Source organism: Pelophylax lessonae, assembly GCF_965119305.1.
Source record: "Pelophylax lessonae genome assembly, chromosome: 3".
Lineage (NCBI taxonomy): Eukaryota > Metazoa > Chordata > Amphibia > Anura > Ranidae > Pelophylax > Pelophylax lessonae.
In genome coordinates, this window is record NC_138770.1 from 276,680,018 (window position 1) to 276,705,659 (window position 25,642).

Sequence of the window (25,642 nt, forward strand, 5' to 3'; positions counted from 1 at the left end):
TTGTCTGCGTTGGCGGTATGCTTTGGAAAAAGAGCTAACTACGAGTCTAAAGGAAGCGTCACTAGTAATACTGCTGCAAAATATATCACTTTCTGCTCTCACCAGTGGTTCAATATCAATGTAGTTCTGCCATTTGCTCAACCTTTGAACAAGAAGCTCCTCCTCAAGACCAACCAACTACCACTTTCACCCACCGTTTAACTTATAGAGCAGCTACACTAACTCTAAGCCTGGTGGCAACTTAAATAGAACCTGTGGCCAGAATATAGGCATCCACGTATTTACATTTTCTAAACCAGCAGAAAACAAGCTTTAGACAGACTGGATATAAGCACTGTGGAACAATTCATCTTCAAAGTCCAAAGCAGAAGCACAGCAGTTGTTGAAGTTATTCTCCAAACCTCCCAACTATCTGAAATAAGAAAGAGGGGCACCATACAGCACAAAACAGGCAAATTACACCCCCTTGCCACACCTCTATTAGCAAAGATAAGGAAACATGAATATGCAAACATTTTTTTTACCACTGCTAACTTTTTATACTGATTTTTTAAAATGGAAAAAGCAATGATTTAGATGGTGGATGAAAGGTCATTGTTGTGTAACACTTTTAGCAATTTATTAGTACATTTTAATAGCGGACTATACATCAAACCAAAATGAGGGACAAGTGACAGGGAGATTTTGACATAATGGAAAGACTGTCCTTCCTCATGAAGAAACAGTTGGCAACCATGAATCTTTCAGCAGCTCAGCTCATCCTGATCTGTCCTCCAAGAGCGCCTGCTCTGTATTTAGATTTGAAGGCTGCAAAGTCACAGCATTGAGGAGGCAGCAAGATGAGCTGAATTGGTGCCTCCTCCAGTTTAAAGAGGAACTGAACTCTGAAAGTGGTGTCCAGGACTAGTCAGCAGTATTGTAATCCCCCTGTAGCTGATCTTTCTTCATTACTGATTGAACTAACTTACTAAGCTCTTGGGGAAATTACAATGCAAAGTGCAACTTCCTTTGCAAAGCGAAGAGTCTATTTGTCCTTAGTAAATCAACCCTCAAAACTGAGATTAGCAGTCAGGCAGCACTGCTTTAGATCGCCACCTGCAGGTATACAGCTATGAGCCTATAGGCACAGGAATGCCTAGGCACCCTCACATACCAGGATTGCACTAGTGGCAGAACTACCAGGGTTGCAACAGTCGCACTTGCGACCAAGCCCTAGTGTTCTGCCGCTGTTGGGCAGCCCCAATGTGGTTGCTAGTCACAGGGCTCTACGCTGAGAGCATCTCTCTCATATAGCTCAGAGCCGGCCTTTACAGTTCCCCCTCCTCCCTCGTACGGATGGGAGAGAAGACAGACGGTCTGCTCCTCCCCCCCCCCCTGCCTCTTTCCTCTTCAGCTTCACACTTCTCGAAGTGCACACAGGAGGAGTGAGGCAGGGGAAGAGCAATGATAGGCAGCACTGATAGGTGTCACTTATGGACACTGATAGGCGGCAATAATGAGCGCTGAAAGGTGGCACTAATGGGCACTGATAGACAGCACTGATAGGCATTGATGTGCACTGGTAGGCAATATTGATGAGCACTGATAGGTGGCACCGGGCTTTGAGCACTGATAGGCAGCACTGATGTACACTGATAGGCAGCATTGATGAGCACTGATAGGTGGCACTGATGGACACTGATAGGCAGCATTGATGAGCACAGATAGGCGGTACTGATAGGCGACATTGATGGACATAAATAGAGGTGGCATTAATAAGCACTGATAGGTGGCACTGATAGGCTGCACTGATGGGCACTGATGATCAGGGCACAGATTATTAGTGTAAACAATGCACGAACATTCTTGAATTTTATTGGCTCACCTTTGCTCAGACACAGGGGAGAAAAGGACTTCCAATAAACGGCAAGTCTGTTTACATGTGATCAGCTGATCACATGGTAAAGGCCTGCTGTGGTTGACCCTTTACTGTGATCTGTGATCATTCAAAGCAAACAGCAGTCACAGAGTGCACTGTTGCATGCCCCAGTGGGCACGCGGAAGGCAGGGCTCTGGGAGGATGTCAATGGACGCCCCCCTCAAAATTGGATGCCCAGGGCTCAGATGGAAGGGGGGGGGGTGTCAGGGGGCCCATCAAGGTTTCTTGTACCGGGGCCCTGAAGGTTAAAGTTACGCCTCTAGATTGCACTGCTATTTTTAAGACAAAAGGTACATTTCCATTGTGTTTCCCATAACCTATAAAGAAAATCTTTACTTTTTTAATTCAGGTGCATTTAAAGTGGAAGCCATCTTATCTAAACCTAAACCTGCTCCCACTCCCATTCTAAGCCCTGTACTAAGTACTCTGTAAAGGAAAGAAGTATATAGTTATCTATTCTAAGGGCTTTCTGTTCTGGTCATGTTATCTCCCCAGCAGCTGGTTTCAGTGAACATAAGAGATGACAGACAATGGCTGAAATCCCCCATAGACTTACTATGGGGCATCAGTTGCCCCCCCCTCCCTCCCTCCCTCCCTCCCTCTCTCCCTTCCCCTCCCTCCCCTCTTCTCTCCTCTCCTCTCTACACTTAACACGACACTGGGAGATAATCATGTGTGCAGACCGCAGTCCCCGTAGAACAGGTAGGTATAGACATCTTTCCATTACAGGGTCCTTACTATAGGGCTTAGAATGGGGTAGGGACTGGGAGCAGGTTTGACTGGACTTCTACCAATTCCCGACCGGCTTATAGTGAAAATAATGTCATTACTTTGACGGTAAATACCAGTATTTTTTTTTTTTCACTATGACCGATTCTCTTTCATATTAAAGAAGTCCCGTGGGCGGATTTGCCCATTGCCCATTGATTGGCCCCTGATCCATTGGTGAAGCCCAGAACGATCCAATCCGATCAGTAGCTGGACATGGAGAAGAGTGAAGCCAAAATAGCCATAGTAAAAAAAAAAAGATATATATATATATATTTATTTATTTTTTTTTCTTTTAAGGGACAGTTCAAAAATAATGTTTTCTGATCTTTTGCTTTGAAAGGTAAATGAGAGATTTGGGGTGTTTTTGACCCCAGATCTCTTAATAAAGGAGGACCTATCATCCTTATTTCTATTAAAAGGGATGTGTATTAAAAATAAAAGAGATAAGAAAAAAATAAGTAAATAAGAAAAAAATGCATAGCGCCCCATTCCTTCATGCTCACGCGCAAGTTAACACATACGTAAGTAGCGCAAGCAAACATATGTAAACGGTGTTCAGACCACACATGTGAGGTATCACCATGAACATTATAGTGAGAGTAATAATTCTAGTGCATGGCCTCCTCTGTAACTGTAAACAGGTAACATGTAAAAAAATATAAAGAATTTCCTATGGGGATTTTTAAGTACTATTGTTTGTAGCCATTGCACTGGAGTGTGCAACATGTTAAGTATCTATTTACTCACAGTAACATCATCTTTCACATTAATTAAAAAACTGGGGTAAATATTTTTTATTTTTTAATTCATTTAAGTATATTTTCTCCCAAAAAAATGTGTTTGAAAGACTGCTGCACAAATACAGTGTGACATAAAATGTTGCAACAATTGTCATTTTATTCTCTAGGGTCTCTGCTAATATATATATATATATATATATATATATATATATATATATATATATATATATATATATATATTTATATGAATGAGAGAGAGAGAGATATCTATATATATCTATATATCTATCTATACATATCTATATATCTATATCTATATATATCTATATCTATATATATATATATATATATATATATATATATATAGATAGATAGATATATATAGATATATATATGTCTCTATATATATATCTCTATATATATCTCTATCTATCTATCTATCTATCTATCTATCTATCTATCTATCTATCTATCTATCTATCTATCTATCTATCTATCTATCTATCTATCTATCTATCTATCTATCTATCTATCTATCTATCTATCTATCTATCTATCTTTCTATCTATCTATCTATGTATAATGTTTGGGGATTCTAAGTAATTTTCAATCACAATTTGCTGATTTAAACTCTTAAATAAAAAAAGGTCTAGAAAAGGCTTGGTCTTCAAGTAGTTGAGATAGGGGTGTGACAATTCTGAAAACGATATTTTGATTTCCTCCCAAAAAAATAAATTATTTAAATTAATTAATTAAATGGATGTATTTATAGTTTTGCTGTTTTTCATCTTTTACATATCTTTTACATAACTAAAAAAAAAAATGAGCATTGTCAGCAGCTACCACCAAAATATTTAATTGCAATTTCTATTATACAAGAAAACGAATTTTTCTGAATTTTAACTTTTAGATATTTTGGGAATGCAATAGTTTCAAAATAGTTAGCCTTGAAAAAGTTTGTTGAATTTTCTCCCATTTTTGCAGTGGTGCTTGGACAGATTATCAATGAGTTAAGAAAAAAAAAACAAAACAAAACAAAACACAGCAGTAATGGGAAAAAGGAAACAAACCTTAAAAGGCATTGTTTGCATCACTGGTCATCAGACATCATGGAACAGCAGCACCTGGCCAGGTTGCTAAGATCCTTTTGAGCAGTGTGAGTGCACTGTGGTTTAAACTGCAGCGAGATTTAACTACAGGTTGGATTGCAGATTCATGTGGACTGAATACACCATAGATTGATATAATGACATTGGATATATTTCTTCTAAGGAAACAAAGAGTTAGAAGAAAAACAGGTGGATTAAATACCAAACACAACTGTAGCATCTAAATCTACAATCGGTTAAAAGCTCAGAGGATTATGACTTTACGGCTACTAGGTCATTATTGTTTCCTTGTGTTCAATAGCAAATCTATTGCTATAAGAGATGCCTTATCTCACACTTAAGGGAATGAATGTGTGAAATTCAAAGCAAGAGATAGCTCTGCCAATTAAAACTGCAAAGAGAGGAGGAGTGCCGATATTTTACTTTAACTAATCAAGGGATCTTCCTCTTCTTTTTAAGAATCCTTTTGAGTGTTATCTGGAAAGATAAAGGTTGCATTGTTGAGTATTTAGACAATGGGTACTGATTGTCAACATGTTCTTCAAATAAGTGACTCAAAGTATCCGTCTCTCAGGTCACTTCATCAGTCTGCCAAGTCCACCGCTGTCGGGAAAGGCAAAGTTGGACAACACTCTAAGATGTTTATTTGGACCAGTGGCCGGTCCTCCTCATCATACAGACCAGATGAAAGAAGGTATGTCTCTTTTAAATTCTCTTATTTTCTAACTTTACAATGGATATTTCTCTTAAAAATGTTCATTTTTGTTATGTTTTTGTTATAAGTTCAAGTATGTATTCTTAATTTAATCACTTTACCACCGGAGGATTTTGCTGTCTTATGTCTGGGCCACTTTTTGCGATTCGGCACTGTGCAACTTTAACTGACAATTGAGTGGTCATGCAACGCCGTACCCAAACTAAATTTATGTCCTTTTTTTCCCACAAACAGAGCTTTCTTTTGGTGGTATTTGATCACCTGTGCAATTTTTACTTTTTGCGCTATAAACAAAAAAAGAGCGACAATTTTGAAAAAATAACAATATTTTTCACAGTTTTTTATATGAAATTCCCCCCAAAAAATGTAAAAATCAAAATTTTTTATCATTTTAGGCCAATTTGTGTTCCGCTACATATTTTTGGTAAAAAAAATAGCAATACGCGTATTTTAATTGGTTTGCGCAAACGTTATTGCGTTTACTAACTAAGGGAAAGATTTCTGTCGTTTTTTGTGTTTTTTTAACGAGTAATGGCGGGGATCTGTGATTTTTTTTGTGGGACTGCGACATTGCAGTGAACAGATCGGACCCTTGACTGACATTTTTGACACTTTTGGGGGTACCAGTGACATTACTACAGTAATCAGTGCTATAAATATGCACTGTTACTATAAAAATGACACTGGCAGGGAAGGGGTTAATGTATGCCTGGTGCTTACTGACATGTGTGGGGGGAGGTGACTGAGTGACACAGGGACAGATCGCAGGCTCAGCTACAGCCCTGCCTGTCACTTAGGAGATCCGCCCGCTTTGTTTTGCACAAGCGGGCGGATCTCCAGACTCGATTCCCCAACGATCAGGGAAGAGCAGCGGCGATCGCCACTGCTCCTCCCCTGGCCCGACTCCCACTGTGACTGAATACAGTGGGAGCGAGCCTCCGGCGGCGCGCGTGCGCCGCCGAGAGGGGAAAGGGTCTGGCGACGTTGGTCTACGTCGCCAGACGATAACGAACCACTTTGCCGCAGTAGAGCTCTAGTGAGAGCAGCGGTAAAGTGGTTAAAGAAAAAAAAAAGTACTTTTTATTGCTCTCAGCCTCCTAAATCTCCAAAATCATTTGTTTTTGCTGCTGCGATTTAACTTCCTGTTATCAGGTGGCTACGTTTGTTTTCCTTGGTCCCACTGTATGTAGGAACATAGTCACCCTCTATTTCTTGCCCCCGAGAAGGGCTAGAAACTTTGGAGTATGAACTACGGGATGTGTAGCGTGCATAGAGCAGTGTACATGACCACAAGGAATATGGACTGCTTGTCCCAAACATACAGGTTTGAGGGGGAAAAGGAGAGGTTTGGGATCTCACAGAGGATTTAACAGAAATGCAGAGAAAAACAGTAAAAAAACTATTTCATGAACAATAAATCACAGGGTCATTATAAAGTTGTTGTGTAAGTTTCTTTAATACAGGCTAAAAATTACGCTTATTTAAGACATGTTTAAAGCAGAGTTCAGCAAGTCCCCATGTTCAGTTTTTTCTAAATGCTCCAACATCATTGTTAACACTCATACTTTACCATTTGGACAATGTCTCTACTGTGTTCTAACTTGTTTGATTAAAATCTAATCCAGCGATGGTGAACCTTGGCACCCCAGATATTTTGGAACTATATTTCCCACAATGCTCATCTACTCTGGAGTGTAGTTGAGCATCATGGGAAATGTAGTTCCAAACCATCTGGGGGGCTAAGGTTCGCCATCACTGATCAAACCTGATCAAGCTTGCAGGGAGGGTCCATTGCGGTTTTTGGCATCTAAAGCCCGCTTGTCTTTATTTTCTGGTTTCGGTGCAGCTGGCTACCCAGCATGCACCTCCCGATCTCGTGCCTGTGCAGTAATACCACTGCGCAGTGCTGTTTCTTCATGACAGGTTGCCATAGCAATGGCGGCGACAGCGGAAATTCCTGTCCTGTTGTTGTGGCAACCTGTCAGTGTTGGGGGTAACTAGTTACAAAATAACGGATTACAGTAACTACATTACTTTTTTTGGTAACTAAGTAATGTAACTAGTTACAATACTAATATTGGTAACTACACTACTTTACTAGGCTATAGGAACGCGCTTTCCTGCGTTACCCAAGCCGTGCGATACAATCGTTATTTCGAAGAATAGAGAGGGATGAAGTTTATGACTTTTTGTTGCACTTTATGTTTTATTCAGTTTTTTCAGGTTTTGTTCTCATGTTTCCCAAAGCCTGTGCTTATACAATAAACTCTGTGCAGAAAGAGTGTCATGTATCTTCTTCTACACGGTCAATTAAGAAAGAGGAAAGTAAAGTAATAAGTAGTGAAGTTACTTTTCAAATGCAGTAACTAGTAAAGTAATCTCATTACAATTTACAGAAGTAACTAGTAACTAGTTACAATTTTTGAGTAACTACCCCAACACTGCAACCTGTCAATCAATTCAGTATTAGGCCATTCCCATGGACTCCTGGGATAGATGACGCTGATATCCCAGAAGTCCAAGGGAATGGCCTTATGTCGGCATCACCTACCTGGCCAGACCGTAACTGCTGCATAAACACATCGCAAATAAGGTATTTAGAAAATAAAAAAAAAATTCCATTTAGAAACGCAATGCAGATGGGCATGTGGATGAAAGTACATTTTAAAAATGGGTGAAACTCCCCTTTAAATAACCTAGCTGTCAAAAAAGTGAATCGGTTTTAATTTAGGGGAATAAATGTAATGAAATATTGTTTTTTAAATAATTATTTAATAATTCAAATATTAATGTTTATCTTTTTAGGGAAAAATACACTTTCTCTAAGCGCCGGTTCACACTACCGCGACGCTACTTCCCGGGGCGACCTCCGAGATCGCGGTGCGAGCAGCGCGCCGCGACCTCGGAGCGGCCGCCACGGACTTCATAACATTGAAGTCTATGGCGGTCGCCTCCTGGTCGCCCCAAAGAAGCTCCGGACCCTTTTTCTAGGTCGGAGCGACTTGTGTCGCTCCTATTAGAACGGGTCCGCAGCTTCCCTATGGGAGGTGACCTGCGGCGACCTGTGAGGCGACCAGGTCACCTCACAGGTCGCCCTAGTGTGAACCGAGGCTTACACCTAGCTGTGTACTGGACACATTTTTATTATACATTTGGTAGCTTTTGCAATATCTTATAGCCTGCAAGTGTCACTGATAGTTTTAGGCTCCATTTCACATCAATGCGTTTTTTCATGCTTTTTGCAGAAATGCAGGACAATTTTTGTTACATGGGTTCCTATTGAAAACACATTCATATCAATGCATTTTTGTGCCTCTGTGTTTTTGGAAAGGGTCAGGGACCTTTCTAAATGCAAAACGTTGCTTTGTTTGCTTTTTGGTTTAACCACTTCTGGACCGGAAGGATTTGTCCCCTTAATGACCAGGCCATTTTTTGCGATTTGGCACTGCGTTAGTTTAACGGACAAGTGCGACACTATACCTAAATAAAATTGATGTCCTTTTTTCCCACAAATAGAACTTTCTTTTGGTGGCATTTGATCACCTCTGCGATTTTTATTTTTTGCGTTATAAACAAAAAAAGAGCGACAGCTCTGAAAAAAAACAATATTTTTCAATTTCTGCTATATAAAATTCCCCAAAAAAAAATTAAAAATCTATTTTTTTTTCATCCTTTTAGGCTAATTTGTATTCTGCTACATATTTTTGGTAAAAAAAAATCCCAATTTGATTGGTTTGCGCAAAAGTTATCGCGTCTACAAACTAGGGGAAAGATTTATGTAATTTTTATTGTTTTTTTTTTAGTAGTAATGGCAGTGATCTGTGATTTTTTGCGGGACTCTGACATTGCTGCAGACAGATCGGAGCCCTAACTGACATTTTTGACACTTTTGGGAGGGCCGGTGACATTACTACAGTAATTAGTGCTAAAAATATGCACTGTTACTGTAATAATGACACTGGCAGGGAAGGGGTTAACCTAGGGGTGATCAAAGGGTTAAGTGTGAGCCTAGGGGAGTGTTTTCTAACTGTATGGGGGAGGGACTTGTGAAATGAACACCGAGACCTGTGATACTAAATAGGAGGATAACAGGCGCTCTGTGATCATTTCAGAGAGAACTACGTTCTGCTGTGTTTTCAACAGCAGACTGTCATTCTCTCTCAGCAGGGAGTGATTGCGGGTGCGGGGTCCCATGGATCGGCATCCCCGCTGTCCAGTGGGGGCAGAAGCGCCCTGCCGCCAGTGCGCACTTGCCCCCAGCGGAGCTCCTATGGATCGCTGTACAGGTATGCCAATTCGCGCAGCCAAGCCAGCCTGCCGCAGTCGGCAAGTGGTTAACAGACTTCAATGGAGAAACTTCGGAAAAGCATGTAGTACGTTTTTTACCACGTGTTTACTGCGATTTTGCTGCAAATTAATGCTTTGCATTTTTAAATCTGATCAACATTTCCCCCCCCCCCAAAGAAAAAACGCATTAAAAAAATTGTGGCAAAATCGCTAAAAAATCATGACAAAATTGCAGTAAAAAAACATGGAAAGCACAGCAAAAAGCACTGCCGAAATGCTCAAAAGCAACATGCACGGGTGTGAATCGAGCATAAGGGCCAGTGCACACTAGCAGGCATGTGCATCACACTGGTTTCTTTCTTTATTTTTTTTTATCTTTTTTAAATTTCACAATATCTTTGGATATTTAACTCTATGCACCGTAGTGTGTTGTGATGTGCTGCCATGAGCTGACATGTGGTGGCGTGAGTTGTAAAAACGCAGGCATGCTGACATTTTACACAGCACACATCAACCTTACATGAATAGCGTAAACAGGGCACATAGAAAATAACTATTTCCTATGTGCCCTCACATTGATCTTTTGCTGATCAATACCAATCGAACTAGCTCAACGCACCTGGTATGAATAAGCCCTTACTGTAGATGTTTGCTATTGGCAGAGAATTATGGTATTATATTTTATTTTTTAATGAGCATTGTTTTCATATAAAACATTTTTTACACCTAAAGTGACACTTTCTTTTGCCCAAACAGCACATTGTAAAAGGAATACTCTGTTTCATCCTCCCCAGTGGTGTAAACTCACCTTTCCCCACTCACATGCTGATCTGCCAGTAGAGAAGTAAAATACCCATCACTTCAGGTTTTGAATGAGGATGTGACTCTCCCCTCTTCCATATGACAGTACTACTAGTTTATTATTGTCACAATGGACTGCGGAGGAGTTTATAGGCATATGTGGGCTTTGACATGTCAATTTGGAATGTACACAAGGCTTTACTTCCCCAGTGACAGCAACTGAACAGAGTGGAGTAGAAGCTCTGTAATGGGTAGAGATGAGCGAACAAGTTATGACAAATTTGGACTTAACGTTGATCAGGACAGTTCAAAATTGACCACAGAAGAAGTTTTAGGTCTGAGTGGATTTAACTTGGCTGTTTAGTACCAACCCCATAATAAGACAGTAAACTATTTTTTTTTTTTGCTTTGGACAAAGTATGGGTGTCATAGCATCAATTATATTTCCTGGATGCCTGACAGATCAGAAAGCAAACCCCCCCCCCCCCACCTCCAAATTGAGAGGCTTTAGACAGAACAGGAGGTGAGGGGTAGTTCCTTCAAGGGGATACAGGCAGCACTAAAAGCATAGGAATTATTATAGATTATATCCCTACTAGTGTAAGAAAAGACATAAACAACAAACAACAATAGTTTGAGATATACATACAGTGTATATATATATATATATATATATATATATATATAAATGGGAGGGGGTGCGCTGATCAGAGAAAAAGCTGCTACTGGAAATAAGAATAGATGAACGGATAAATGAAAAGTGCGCTAATTCAAATAAATATATATAAAAATATATACAACCTTGTGTAGGTGAATAATTCAACAATATTATAAATAAAATATATAAATTAGATGCAAGTGTGTTGTGAAAAAACACAAACAATAGGTGATCCAACAGTCCAAAGTAAAAAAAATTTCTTCAGTTGGTGATCAATAAGATGCAAAATGCAGGTGTGAAAGGAATCCAACAAAATCAATAGATAACTGTGATATCCCTCCACCTGGTGAATTTCCTCCTTACCCGGCGGAGAAAAGGTAAGTGCAGTATGTAAATCCAATATGATCCAAAATGTACTTTTCATGTGATATCCACCTCCAACCTTGTGATAAAACACTGGTGCAAAAAAAGTAATGGCCTCTTACCAAAATGATAAACCATATACGTTTGAAGAGGCACTGGTGTAGGAATGGCACTGATCCCTTCTCCTCTGGATAGGGTGGGCGACTTTCCCAATTAGACCAACAAGGATGATTCGATCCACAGCAAGACCATGTAAATGAATGGAGGCTAATAGTGCATTACCCTTTATCAGATTTATTAGTAAAAGAATTGCACTTACATGAATAGGACAATAGGCAGGCTTGGAAATGGTCTTAAAGCTGAGAGTACCCTAAGAATATCCTCTCAGCTTTAAGACCATTTCCAAGCCTGCCTATTATATATATATTTGATAGTCATTTCTTTTGCATGTGTGCGCTATTCTTTTTTAATATGCATGTCGCTTGGTTCATAGCTGCACCAGCTTTAGAAATACATGTTCAGGGTTTGCTCCCTCAACTTTTTGCTTGTTTAATATTTAACAATGGTGAGAGTAACAACTGATCAATGTGCAACACTGGCTACTCAAGGCTTCACCTAAAATATTGCCTTTGAGAATACCAAAGTTTCTTTGTTTGTGATGTTATGCTTACAGCTATAACAATTTCAGTTTTAAACATTACAGTGCTCTAGTATAACGGCTGATGTGTTCCTCCTGACCCTTTTACAAGCTTATATATGATTATATAGCCTTTGGCAAATCTGTACACCAAGTCCTCAATTGTTGGCCCTCTGCTGTTGATTTTTATTTCCTTTCACATTTTTTTTAATGCGTGTGGTTGGTGCAGTGAGATCTTCCGGAGCTAAGGTCTGTTATGATGATGTTCAGATTTGATGAAAAGATCTGATAAGACATCTTTGCTTTCACCCAGCATTTTCTGTCATGAAGTTGGTAAATAATTAAAAATTCTTAGCCAAAGGGCCAAGAGTACCACACTTGTCATTTGGATTTGTCCTTTAAATGTGTCAGCATATGGCACGTTTAAGGACTATTGGCCAACTGTAGTTTGGTTGGATTGTTATTTCATCCTGCTATGATAGTGAAGTGGAAAACGAAGTGTAAAAACATGTTCATGTACTGTACCCATACAGCTACATACAATACAATTAATAAAATCTTTAGAAAATAAAATAAAAAAAGACACAAAGGTGGGGACGATCAAAGAATTGCTCTAAAGAAAATCTATCCCCTTGAAAATGGAGTATAAAACCGTAATGCCAAAATTTACCAAAAATGATCCTCTTGTGCATTTTGAACTTATAAAAGTTGATGTCCTGTTTAAAAGCAGACACCCTTTCTTAGCAAGAGAAATCTCATCTGTGTGGCTCTCTGAGACTAGTTTAATGTTTTATTTTCCTAACCTTACTACGAAGCCCTGACCTACATGGTTAATTTTAGGAGACACTTCAGAATGCATTATTATTTGTGATAGTGGTTTGAGTGAAGACACAAAAGGAAGTGAAAGATACTGTACAATGAGTGCTGATACATGAGAATTCATTATAACTTAACAATGAGTGGTTAATGAGTACAGACACTTAAAGTGATAGTAAACCACAGCATTGGTGGAAAAAAAATCCCCTGCAAGACAATTACATAATGTGCTAGTATGCATTGAAATACTTACCTTAGAATGAAGAACTCTAGTGATGCACTGTCACAGCTGACAGGGCTTCCATCTTTACCCAGCCTTCCTTCTGAATTCACGGGCTCCAGCAGCTTGAATGGCTGAGCCACGATGACATCACTGGTGAAGTCATGGCCACGGCACAGTGCTCTGAAGGAACGGCATGGGTATGCCGTCTCTTCAGAATGCATGCACCTGTGATGTCACTGGCTACTTCTCATTACAATATCTCCTAAACAGTGCACGTTAAAGAGATATTAATTTTACCTACAGGAAGACTTTATCATAAGTTTACCTGTATGTAAAAATCAAAAAAGAGGGTTTAATACCATTTAAAGAATGAGTGCTGATGAATGTGTGATAAGAAGAACAATTATATGCTGTCATGCATAACTGACTCTGAAATGCAAGACTGACACATAAACCTCAGGTGCAAGACTATCTTCTGCCACTAACATGCAAGACCGACACACGAGACAGACTCCTCACATGCGAGGCTAATTATCCAAATGTAAAGCTGGCTACTGACATTTGAGGATTACTAGTGACATATAAGGCAGACTCCTGACATGTGAGCATGGCTACTACAATATGAGGTTGAGTAGTGATATGTGAAACAAACTACTGACATGGGAGCATGACCAGTGAGAAGCACACCTGATATGGGAGAATAACTTTTGACACACAAGGCCCGACTAGTATTTAATGGAGCCCTGACAAGTTGGCAGGTGACTTCTGAACACAGAGTAAATGCACATAGGAGCCCTTACAAGTAGTAATTGAAAACCTGACTAGTACCTCATGGATTGTGATATAACATTTTAGTAAAGATGAGAGGAGAGTGCTGCATTCGGGCCTCCTGCAATGAGACTGCTGCATTTAGTCCACCTGCAATCCCCCTTAAAGTGTGTCATAATAGTAAGTAGAGTTGAGAGGACACCTGGATGTTCGGGTTCGACGGGTTCGGCCGAACTTCGCAAAAAATTTCGAGTTCGGGACCCGAACTTGACCCGAACTTGACCCCGAACCCGAACCCCATTGAAGTAAATGGGGAAGCCGAACTTTTGAGCACTAAAATGGCTCTAAAAAAAGTAATGGAAAGGGCTAGATGGCTGAAAATGGCAGCAAAATGTTGTTAAGAGCATGGTAGGTGTTCTGCAAACAAATGTGGATAGGGAAATAACTTAAAATAACAAAAAATACAGGATAGGGTGCCACCCTGCTGTGAGCATGGTTCCTCCTCCTCCATCTCCTCCTCCTCATCCTCCACCTCGGCATCCTCCAGAACTGTGCCCTTGCTGGACAATTGTGTACCTGCCGTTTGTGGGTGCCTTAACCCACCCCGGAGCCACTTGCGAATGACTGCCCTGAAAGCCTTGGAAATGATCCCTCTTCCTCCTCCTCCTGTGCCACATCCTCTTCCATCATCGCTCGAATCGTTTTTTCAAGGAGGCATAGAAGTGGGATAGTAACGCTGAGAACGGCGTCATCGGCACTAGCCATGTTGGTGAAGTACTCAAAACAGCGCAACAAGGCACACAGGTCTCGCATGGAGGCCCTATTATTGGTGGTGAAGTGGTGAAGTGTTGCTGTTCCGCAGAGCGACTTACGTGTGCGTGCTGCAGCTGAAACTCCACTATTGCCTGCTGCTGCTCGCACAGTCTGGCCAGCATGTGCAAGGTGGAGTTCCACCTTGTGGGCACGTCACATATGAGGCGGTGAGCGGGAAGGCCGAAGTTACACTGCAGCGCTGACAGGCGAGCAGCAGCAGGGTCAGAATGCCGAAAGTGCGCACAGATGGCCCACACTTTCTGCAGCAGCTCTGACATATCGGGGTAATTTTTAAGGAACCTCTGCACCACCAAATTCAGCACATGCGCCAGGCAAGGGATGTGCATCAAACCGGCTATGCCCAGAGCTGCTACAATATTTTGCGCATTATCGCACACCACCAGGCCAGGCTTGAGGCTCACTGGCACCAACCACTCATCGGTCTGTTGTTCAATGCCCCTCCACAACTCCTGCGTGGTCTGGGGTTTTTCCACCAAACAGGCAAGTTTTAAAACTCCCTGCTGTCGTTTACCCCTAGCTGTGCTGTAGTTGGTGGTGAAGGTGTTACGCTGACCAGATGACGAGGCGGTAGAGGATGAGGAAGCGGAGTAGGAGGAGTTAGCAACAGGAGGCAAACTGAAGCGCCCTGCAATCCTCGGTGGTGGAAGGACATGCGCCATACTGTTATCGGCCTCAGGCCCAGCCGCCAATGAATTTAACCAGTGTGCTGTTAGGGAGATATAACGTTCCTGACTGTGCTTACTGGTCCACGTATCCGTAGTTAGGTGGACCTTGCCACAGATGGCATTGCGCAGTGCACACCTGATTTTGTCCCCCACTTGGTTGTGCAGGGAAGGGATGGCTCGTCTGGAAAAGTAGTGGCGGCTGGGCACGACTTACTGTGGGACAGCCTCCGCCATAAGGCTTTTAAAACTCTGTGTCTCCACCAGAGGGAATGACAGCATTTCAAAGGCCAGGAATTTTGAAATGCTGGCATTCAGGGTCAGGGATCGTGGGTGGGTAAGGGGGCACTTCCTCTTCCGCTTCAGTGTTTGGGAGATAGAGAGCTGAATGCTTCCATGGGACATTGTGGAGATGGTTGTTGACCCAGGTGGTGGTGTTGCTGGCTAAACCCATGGTTTGCGGGGTGGCAGGTGCCACTGTCACTACAGAGGTGGATGAAGAGGCTGGGACTGCAGCAGAAGAGGAAGCAGGAGGAGCCAGAGACCTTTCTTGGTTTTTGAGGTGTCTACTCCACTGCAGCTCGTGCTTTGCACTTAGATGCCTGGTCATGCAGGTTGTGCTCAGGTTGAGAACGTTTATGACTCGCATCAGGCTCTGATTGCACAGCGTGCAAACCACTCGTGCCTTGTCATCAGCACATTGTCTGAAGAACTGCCACGCTATACAACTCCTTTGAGTTGGCTTTGGTGTACTCTGTCCCTTGCTGCATTGGGCATTATAGGCGTACTGTCTGGGGGGCGGCCGCTCTGCTTTTGCCCCCTGCTCCATCTTCTGCTGTGCTGGTGGCTCTGTGCGACCACCGCCTCTTCCTCCGAATGACACAGGTCACCTGCATGATGTTGATTCCATGTGGGGTAGAGGACCCCATCGTCCTCCACATCATCTTCCACCCAGTCTTTACCCCTGCCCTCCTTGTCGGTCTGCAAAATTCCGAAAGCCGCAGCAGTTGGCACCTGTGTTTCGTCATCATCCGAGACATGCTGCAATGGTCCTCCCATGTACTCATCTTCAAACATGAGTGGTTGGGCATCGGTGCACTCAATCTCTTCCAATTCTGGGGCAGGGCTAGGTGGATGGCCCTGGGAAACCATGCTAACAGAGTCATCAAAAAGCAGAAGAGACTGCTGCATGACTTGGGCCTCAGACTGCTTGGCTGATTTGCAAGGGGGTGAGGTGAAAGACTGATGGAAATCGGCTGCAGGTGCCAACTCTCATCTTTCAGCAGGAGACTGGGTTGGAGACAATGTGACGGCACTGGAGGTACTGTCAGCAACCCAATCTACTATCGCCTGTACTTGTTCTGGCCTCAACATTCGTAGAGCCACATTAGGCCCGACCAAATACTGCTGCAGGTTCTGTCGCCTACTCGCAGCTGAGGAAGGTGTTTCACTTGTGTGTGTAGCTGGCACAGATCGACCACGTCCTCTCCTTGCAACAGGAGCTCCACCAGCAGCACCACGACCGGGGCCACGTCCCTTATTTGACGTTCTCCTTATATTTCTCAAATTTAGGATCTTGCCCTAAATGGGTGTTTTTTGAGTAGCAAAATAGAACAACAGTATCTAAAGGGTGTATCTCACAGTAAAATATGCAGCAAACGCTGCAAAAATATTTTTTTTGCCCTAAATGGGTGTTTTTTGAATAGCAGAATAGAACAACAGTATGTTGTGTATTTTGCCCAAAAAGGGTGTTTTTTTTACTAACACAATATGACAGCAGTATATAACGCTTGAATTCTACACGTACAGATGCAGCAAGCAAGGGCTATAAAATTGTGGATTTTAGCCCAAAAAGGGTGTTTTTAAAAACCCAGAAAATTATAGCTATATATAGCTTTAAATGCACACTGAATATGCTGGTGCACTGAGCTTGCATAAAATGCCCCCCCTGCCGCCCACCTAACTAACAGATGGATACAAGTATTTTTTTGTCACTGGGATCAGGGCAGGGTAAAAAGATTGTGCACTGCACCCACACATCAAAATCTATGTAGATCGCTGAGTTGAAGTTCTGATTAAAGAATAAAGATTCTGTCCTCCTATATTCTCCCCCCCCCCCCCCCAAAGCAGCAGCCGCAGGCCTTTCCCTAGTACACAACAAAATCTATGTAGATCGCTGATTTGAAGTTCTGATTAAAGATTCTGTCCTACTCCTATTCTCTCCCTCAAAGCAGCAGCTGCATGCTTTCCCTACATTAGATAGAGCAGAGTGACGTGCGGCGCTATGTGACTCCAGCTTATATAGAGGCTGGGTCACATGCTGCACTGGCCAATCACAGCCATGGCATTAGTAGGCATGGCTGTGATGGCTTCCAAGGGCACACCAGTTAAATGCTTGTGGATTGGCTGCCCTGCATCTTTTTTACGCGCCATTAAATTGCTGGACACCAAACTCAATAACGAACATACAGTATGATGTTCAGGTTCGGGTCCGGTACCAAACCCCTAAAGTCCGGTACAAACCCGAAGTTTACAGTTCGGGTTCGCTCAACCCTAATAGTAAGCTAAGTCAATCCTTTATCAACATAGTAAAGTTGTTTTAAAAGTCAGGAGTAAAGGTGTGTGGGGGGGGGGTTATGTGGTGCCTGCTATCAAACAGAACTTTCACTTTATAAAACTTTTAAATGGCTGACTGATTAACTTTAAAAGCAGTAACATTTCAGTTCTTAGCAGTAAGGACCCATTTACACCAAATTAGCTGGACGTCCAAAGGCCTGCTACACACTAAACTTTTTTTTTACAAAGTGCACCATAACATCCAGATAGGTCACATCTGTCCTTTGTTGTCCTCTACAATGCAACTGTGTTGTGGTGCAAAATATAGGTTCATTGGCAGGGCCACTTATAGGGGTGAAGAGGCGGCTTTCCTGTACAAGACCTGGGCCCCATCAGTTCAGCAAGGAGCCCCGGGGTCAGAGTGAGGATTTCCTAAATGCCTTTAGAGACATGCACACCAGCCCCATGGGTCATGGCTCTTAGCGATTAAATAAATGTTCCCCCAGGGTTATCAGTTCAGCAGCAGGGGTCAGGCACAGAGGGGTTACTTATTTTCTGGAGCCGTCAGAGTAATCCTCCATGCTGCTGCTCCCATGGCTGTATGGGGAGGGGCCCTATCAGGCAGGCTGTATAAGGGGTCACAAATTCTAATGGTGGCCCTGTGCATTGGTGGGTCATTTAAATTAAATGATACCATAACTCACTACACTATTTTATGCCTTACTGTGTGTTGTGATAATGCACAGTAAAATGTACTTTTCACCGGACATTACCACAACACACAGCAGAGGACAGACTGCTTGGGAAGCCAGCACCTGTGGCTAGGTGTATACAGGCATAAAATCAGGGAAGCATTTGAATTATTTGATCACAACACACTAGCGGGATGAACCCTCACATGGCTTCATTGCCAGGCTTTCTATTAGGATCTCCACAACATTGTAAGCCATTAATAATTAACACCCTATTCATTTCCACCTAGTGTAGTGGGAACAGGCATTTCTGCACATTTTTTTTTTTGTGCATTTTTCATGCAACATGCATAGGGCAGCCAAATGATTTCAAGGGGCTCCCCAAGACGTAGTAGCTCATGGAGCATTTTGCCGCATTTGCACACTTTTACTGCATTTTTTACCTCATTTGATAGATATTTTTGCACACAGCAAAATGCAAATTTGCTTCCTGCATTTGGGGTGCCAATAACAATTAATGCCATCACAAGCGCAACTTACAGATGTAAATGGGGCCTAAATACTATCAAGCAGTGCACACCAACTCCTGTACAATCATGAATTACAAAATCACTTTTATAAATTGTTTCAGGTACTGTTTTCTGAGCAAATAAATTATTGTATTCTGATGATAGATTCTCTTTAACTCTTTTCTAAAATGTCATGATTAGTATTATGTAAAAGTACACAATGCATAATACTGTAGTATAGCATATTATCATGAGATTGCAATGTAAGTGATCACTTCCGTCATCCAAGGTATGTACAAGACAGAATACTTTTTTAAATTAATTTAAATTCACATAATTGGATATTCAGAAATACCACCGCTTCACTGAATCCACTAACCTTTGGAGGGAATGAATAAAGCAGCAGAATGGTCTAACAATGGCCATACAACTCTATTAAAAAGTATCTACACATTTATAGAGTACAACACACTGTGTGTTACAATAATGCTTAGCCATTTGCTGGCTTTTGGGACTCTAAAGCCATCAAAGTGCTGTTTCTTTTGAATGGAAGGTAGAAGAAAGAAATGTAAAATGTGAAAGTCATGTGACCAGTTGTTCTTCTACTTCTGTAGTTCTCTTTGCTGTTTGCATTGAGAAATCTGGGACATACAACAGGCTTCTCAATACAGTCTGCATTTTATGAATAGGCTGCAAAAGTCAGGCCGTGGCATGTTTGACCTTGTAGAGTATAACAGACAGAAGAAACCAGTACCTGCTATGTGTTATAAATGAGCCTCTAAAAAACATCCTTTACTCCTTCAGTAAATCATCCCCAATATATCAACACAAAGTAGTAAGTAGTCGGGATTTGTAAAATGTATGTAGTCCCTAACTGAGCACAGTGTGAACAATTAGTGAGACTTGTGCATCCAGTTTTCTTTCCATATCTTGTTAAAGCCAGTAGTGTCTTATCCCTGTATACCATCAGAACACAGTAGCAAAATACCTGGCATTTTCCAGTTTACTCAATCAATGCTTCAATGCTTGGAGACTATTCTTTGTTTTTATTTCCTATGATATTTTGATGTTGTACAAATGTTCCACATTTCTCCCAGCCCTTATGCTCCACTTGTTTTTAATCAGCCATAGCACTTTACTTTCACCATTCACTTTATTTTTGTCACTAACTTGTAGTCTTACTTTGCTTTTTCTAATCAAGCATGATTTCCTATTTATGTCAAATTTCTTTGGAATTATCTTATCTTTAGATTGGTTATTCACTCTTATAGATTTGTTGTTCTTACTATTTATGGCCTGCTCATATTTGTATGGCTTTGTGGTATCATAGTATAAGTGAATAGTTAGTTTCACTATATGAAATTGAAAGGTTTACATATATTTATACTTCAGCATAGATGTTTTAGAACATTGTACTATGTGCTTTTTTAAACATTAACTTTAATATATATATATATATATATATTAGAACTTTGCTTTTTGACATATTGGGGTATTAAGGGTTGGAATGACTGCTAAATTATTTTTGGCATCTGGGTTGCTAAAGCATTGTGTTTCATGAGCAATAGTCTTTTCATTTCCACATTTTTTTTCTATCTTTTTTGCATCTCATTGTTACTGTACTGATCATCTACGGTCTTTTTAGTTCCTGCTTACGTGCATGCACTGCAGAGATGGCTATATAGTATTTCTCAGGGTGGGTTTTCTGATAGTAACAGCTGTGCACCATGCCTGTATAATGTGTGTTGAAAAGGCAACTTGTAATCTCCACTGGAAGCTCATGGCAAAGTGACAAATAAAGAGGTGGTACGGAACAGAGCATTGTCACCCTATACCAGGGAGAGTCTGAATAGGAATCTTTATGGTGTAACAACCTTAAATTGATTTAATTTAAGCTGTAGATTTAAAGTATTAATAAGTAGGGATGATCGAACTTTTGAAAAGTACGGTTCGGCCAGAACACCCGAACTTCCCGAAAGTTCGGTTCGGATTCCAGAACCCCATTGAAATCAATGGGACCCAAACTTCTGGAATCAAAAAACACAATTTTGAAGCCCTAAAACCCAATAAATGCCCCTAAAAAGTGCCTAGGGTTCTGGGTCATGCCCCAGGGACTATTAATCACACAAAAAAAGTTCTTAAAAATTGTCGTTTTTGATAGAGAGCCAATTATTGAAAAAATTATTGAAAAAAAAAAGAGATTTCTTTGGATTTAGTGTCTGGGGGGTCTAAAAAGTGTACCTGTGAAGTTTCAGCTCTGTGGCATGTCCAGAACCAGAAAAAAAAACTGATTATTTTTCTTAGAATTTCAGTAGCACAGGGATGGTGTTACCCTCCTTTCAAACCTGGGCTTTTTTGTTTCAGGCATTTTTCAGACATTTTTTGGGCATTTGGAAGCAGGCATGACATCTGAACTTCTGTATATATATATATATATATATATATATATATATATATATATATATATATGTGTGTATGTATACATATATATATAAATATATGTGTATATATACTGTATATATATATATATATATATACACACATATACATATACTGTACATAAAAAGTAAGTTGCAATGTATCAGTGTGTTTGGTGTGTTTTACTTATTTATATATATATATATGCACACACATATATATATATATATATATATATATATATATATATACACACATATATATATATATATATATATATATATATATATATATATATATATATATATACTGTATATGTATACCCCTAACCCAAAATCTGCATAGTGGGTTCACCCTGACATGGAAGAGTTCGGTCACCCTGGTATGGCAGCCTCAGGCAGAGTCAGCTAAACTACATTACGGTCACCTTGACATGGCAGAGTCAGGTCACCTAAACTACACTACGGTCACCCTGACACTTAAAGGTATCCCTACAGAAACTAGATTATTGAATCTAACTATAGTGGTATATAGTTCCCTAACTACACTAGATATCCCTTTCCTCACACTAAAAGAACAGCTCCATACAGCAGGAGTAAAACAAATGCTTCCACTCTCTTCTACAGCCCCTGTATTACAGTGTTAGAGGTTTGGCGGGGCTATGTTATATACTGGGGGCGTATTCACTCCTGATTGGCCTCTGAAGCCCGTAGTCACTCCAATCACATTTTGCAGAAGTTTCTGGGCCAATCACGGGCTTTTAAAGCCCAGTTCCTGTCCCATTGCATTTTGGGCGGTTCTGGTGACCGAATTCCGAACTTTTACCACAAAAAGTTTGGAATTCAGCCGAATTTCGAACAGCCAATGTTCAGGTTGAACCGATGGTCGACCCGAACCGTTTGATCATCCCTATTAATAAGTATGTATGCACTTAACTATAGCTTAGATGAGGTTAGTATTTAGATTTGTATATACTTTCATGAAGTTTTTTGATTTGGGGCATATTTAGTAAACAGCAGGTTTGAGTGTCCTCTAATGAGAGAATATTTGCTTCTTATTTAATTTGTGAAATATCAGTCTTTTCTTAACATTAATATTTTTGACATTGATATTTATCCTGCTAAGACTCACCAAGATTTAGGTTATATTTAGCTTCCCCACAATAATATGCAGAGACCCAAAAGTGCCATCAAACGGGCATGGTGGTCATGCTGTTATTGCACTACATATTTCTAGGATTATACATGCCAAAATTAAGTCTCTCTAAAAAACAATATTGAATGGGAGTTGCATTACACACATTGCATATGGTTTCGTTATTTAAAAAAATATCATTGCTAAGATTTTAGATTAATGACATGCAGCAGCTAAAATTTATTGTGGATCATACCCAATCATTCTTGGTTGTTAGCATTGCAATTCTATGTGAGAACACTTCGTAATAAGGGGACATAGCATTCACTTATCTCGACCAGCATGGAGCACTGGTGTGCCAAAGTTGGAGGTGTATTTACACTGGGATCCATTTAGATTGGTGCATTATATTGCACACACATTTTGCTGTCCATTAAAAAAACACATGGAACACCGCTTGCTACAATGTGATGTGGTGCCATTCATTCTATATGGCCAATCAGCACACTATCAGAAGTAGCTAATCCATTGCAGTGTACAACAATTCACATGACATGTGGTGCATTAAGAAAAAGGTCATGTCCAATTTTTCCTATGTTAAGGTGCACTACCAGCCTATTAAAATTAAAGTGTATCTATGGTCACCAATGTTTTTTAGTTTTGGATAGAATAGAGATATTCTGTCAGGTTTTATTGCCATTGAAGGCTCTGCTGGACAGATTTTTCAATTCTGATCAAGTAAAAAGGTGGTCTTCTAGGACAGGAAATGATGCATAGATACACCTAATGGGTTTAGCTTGTGCACCTTAACACACAGTAATGAATTACGTTAACACATTGCATCATTTTAAGGAAGCCTAAGAGAAAATGGAATGTTAAAGAATTTACAAGAAAGAATGAGTTAAAAAAATCATAATCCTAATATATGAAGGTACAGGACTTTAATAAGAAAAATAGCTATAAGACTTCAAATGGGCTTTAAACAAAGTATAACAGCAGCGAGGTAACAAAGAAACTATTTGTTCCCGTGGTAATACTGCTCAGTGGAAACTGTTAAATTACAGTTAAAACTTGAGCACCTTATTTTCTACACAAGTAGTCAATATCTAAAAAAAAAATATTTCTGTAGAAGTATTTATGTTTTATATATTTTTTTTGTGAATATAATCTTTAAAATGTGTTTTTTATTATCTATAAACTACAATTAGTTAATGAAAAAGAGCAAGAACCTGCAGTTATAGGGAGAAGCATTCACTTTTATTATTTTGGTCCATGTACCATGTGTGTTGTTTACCTTTTATTAGGAAAGTACTATGTATCTGCTTTTATTAAACTTAATACACTTATGGCAATGTCAGATGGGTGCTCTTTGTACCGTGCCTGAATGAACTAAAAAAGCAGCAATAAGAAATTTTGTATTATTTGTTTCAATGTTCTTCACCAGCATGGATTCAGGCAAGCGTGCTAGCAGTTTCAGTATCTTATTACATTTTTTATGCTTGTGAAAAATGCTATGCTATTTTTATGGTAAAATCTGCACTCTAGTACATTGGCAAAGTCCAAAGGGTGTACCATTGAGTTTGCATTCACAACACAGTTGTTAAACAGCTGAGAGTCATAGCTTAGTATACATGGACAGCTCTGACTACATGTAAATGATGGATGGAAATCTCTTTGGGATGTATTGGGGAAGGACAGAGGAATGGAAATAAAATGTCACAGACAAGGAAGAGACCACCTTATTGAGAAAGAAGGCTTAAAGCTGAAATTTAGGCTTTTTTTAAGTTACATTGCTGTAGCTTGGTTTAGGCACCGCTGGCTGAGGAAGTCTGCCTCTCAATTGTCCACAACTGGTATGTAACTGGTGGACAACGCTGAAACATTTAGCTCTGCCCAGGATGGAAACATTTCTACTTCTCTCTGAGCTGCAAGACTGTTGTGGAATTGTCTGGCTGAATCCTAACTGGATGACCTTGTACAACCTTGAAGGATTAACCAAATCTCTTGGAGTTCCAGAATTCAAATCAGGAGAAAGCTTCCTATAACAACCAACAAGGTGTCCAGGACTCCTTCCCAGCTCATTATGCTTGTATTTGTAGTCAAAATTGTGGTGTGATCAAAAGTCATCAGCAGGGAAAATTTCCCTGATTTCAGGGCTGGATTGCTGAGTCCAGAGACAACCTGGCCTGGGTGTCAGGCATGTTGGTACACGAATGGATTATATTTTCTTGTTCCACACAACCAGAATGTTGCATTTTAATGATCTGAAGTGATAATGGGAAACTGGACAGGAAACTACCATCAAGCCCAGAACACTTAGGCAAAAGCAAAGAGTTGGTGTTTCCCTTGGACTGTAGAGTTGAAATCTGAGAAAAGAGAGTCTGGTTTTTGTGTTGTGGAACAAAAACTCTGCACTGAGCTGTGTTTAGTAGATGATTTCTAAAATTCACATGATTAATTGAGTCCTGCACTGACTACTGAAAGTGATTGTAAAGTCTTTTTTTTTTAAATAGCAAACATGTTATACTTACCTCCTCTATGCAGTTGGTTTTGCACAGGGCGGCCTGGTTCCTCCTCTTCTCGGGTCCCTCATTGCTGCTTCTGGCCCCTCCCTCCTGTAGAGTGCCCCCACAGCAAGCAGCTTGCTATGGGGGCACCCGAGCCGAGTTGCAGCTCTGTGTGTCAATGTAGACATGGAGCTGCTGCTTGGCCCCGCCCCCCTCTCCCGATTGGCTAACTGACTTTGATTGATAGCCGTGGGAGCCAATGGCGCCGTGGCTGTGTCTCAGCCAATCAGGAGGGAGAGTCCTGGATGGCCGAGGGACTACTCACAGGTAGCATTGAATTGCTGGATAAATGGGTACATGTAAGTAGGCATTCCTAAAATCCAAAGAGGCCAGGTAGTCCCCCTGATGGAGGTAAGCTATGACTGACCTGGTGGATATCATACAAAAGTTTTCAAACAAATGAACACATTGATTGCCTTGAGATCCAGAATGGGGGAACAATGGCAATGACATATTGAGAGAGA

At 40.7% G+C, this 25,642-nt stretch overlaps 1 protein-coding gene across 3 annotated transcripts in view; it reads left to right on the plus strand.

The window, feature by feature from the left end:
- The window catches only part of KCNMB2 (potassium calcium-activated channel subfamily M regulatory beta subunit 2), a 765,065-nt gene that overhangs the window by 602,874 nt on the left and 136,549 nt on the right, over nt 1-25,642 (plus strand). For all 3 annotated transcript variants that reach the window (XM_082252380.1, XM_082252378.1, XM_082252379.1), the window contains one exon: nt 5,113-5,232. In XM_082252380.1, the coding sequence (XP_082108506.1) occupies nt 5,177-5,232 (56 nt within the window). In that variant the 5' untranslated portion in view covers nt 5,113-5,176. The remainder of the gene's footprint in view (nt 1-5,112; nt 5,233-25,642) is intronic.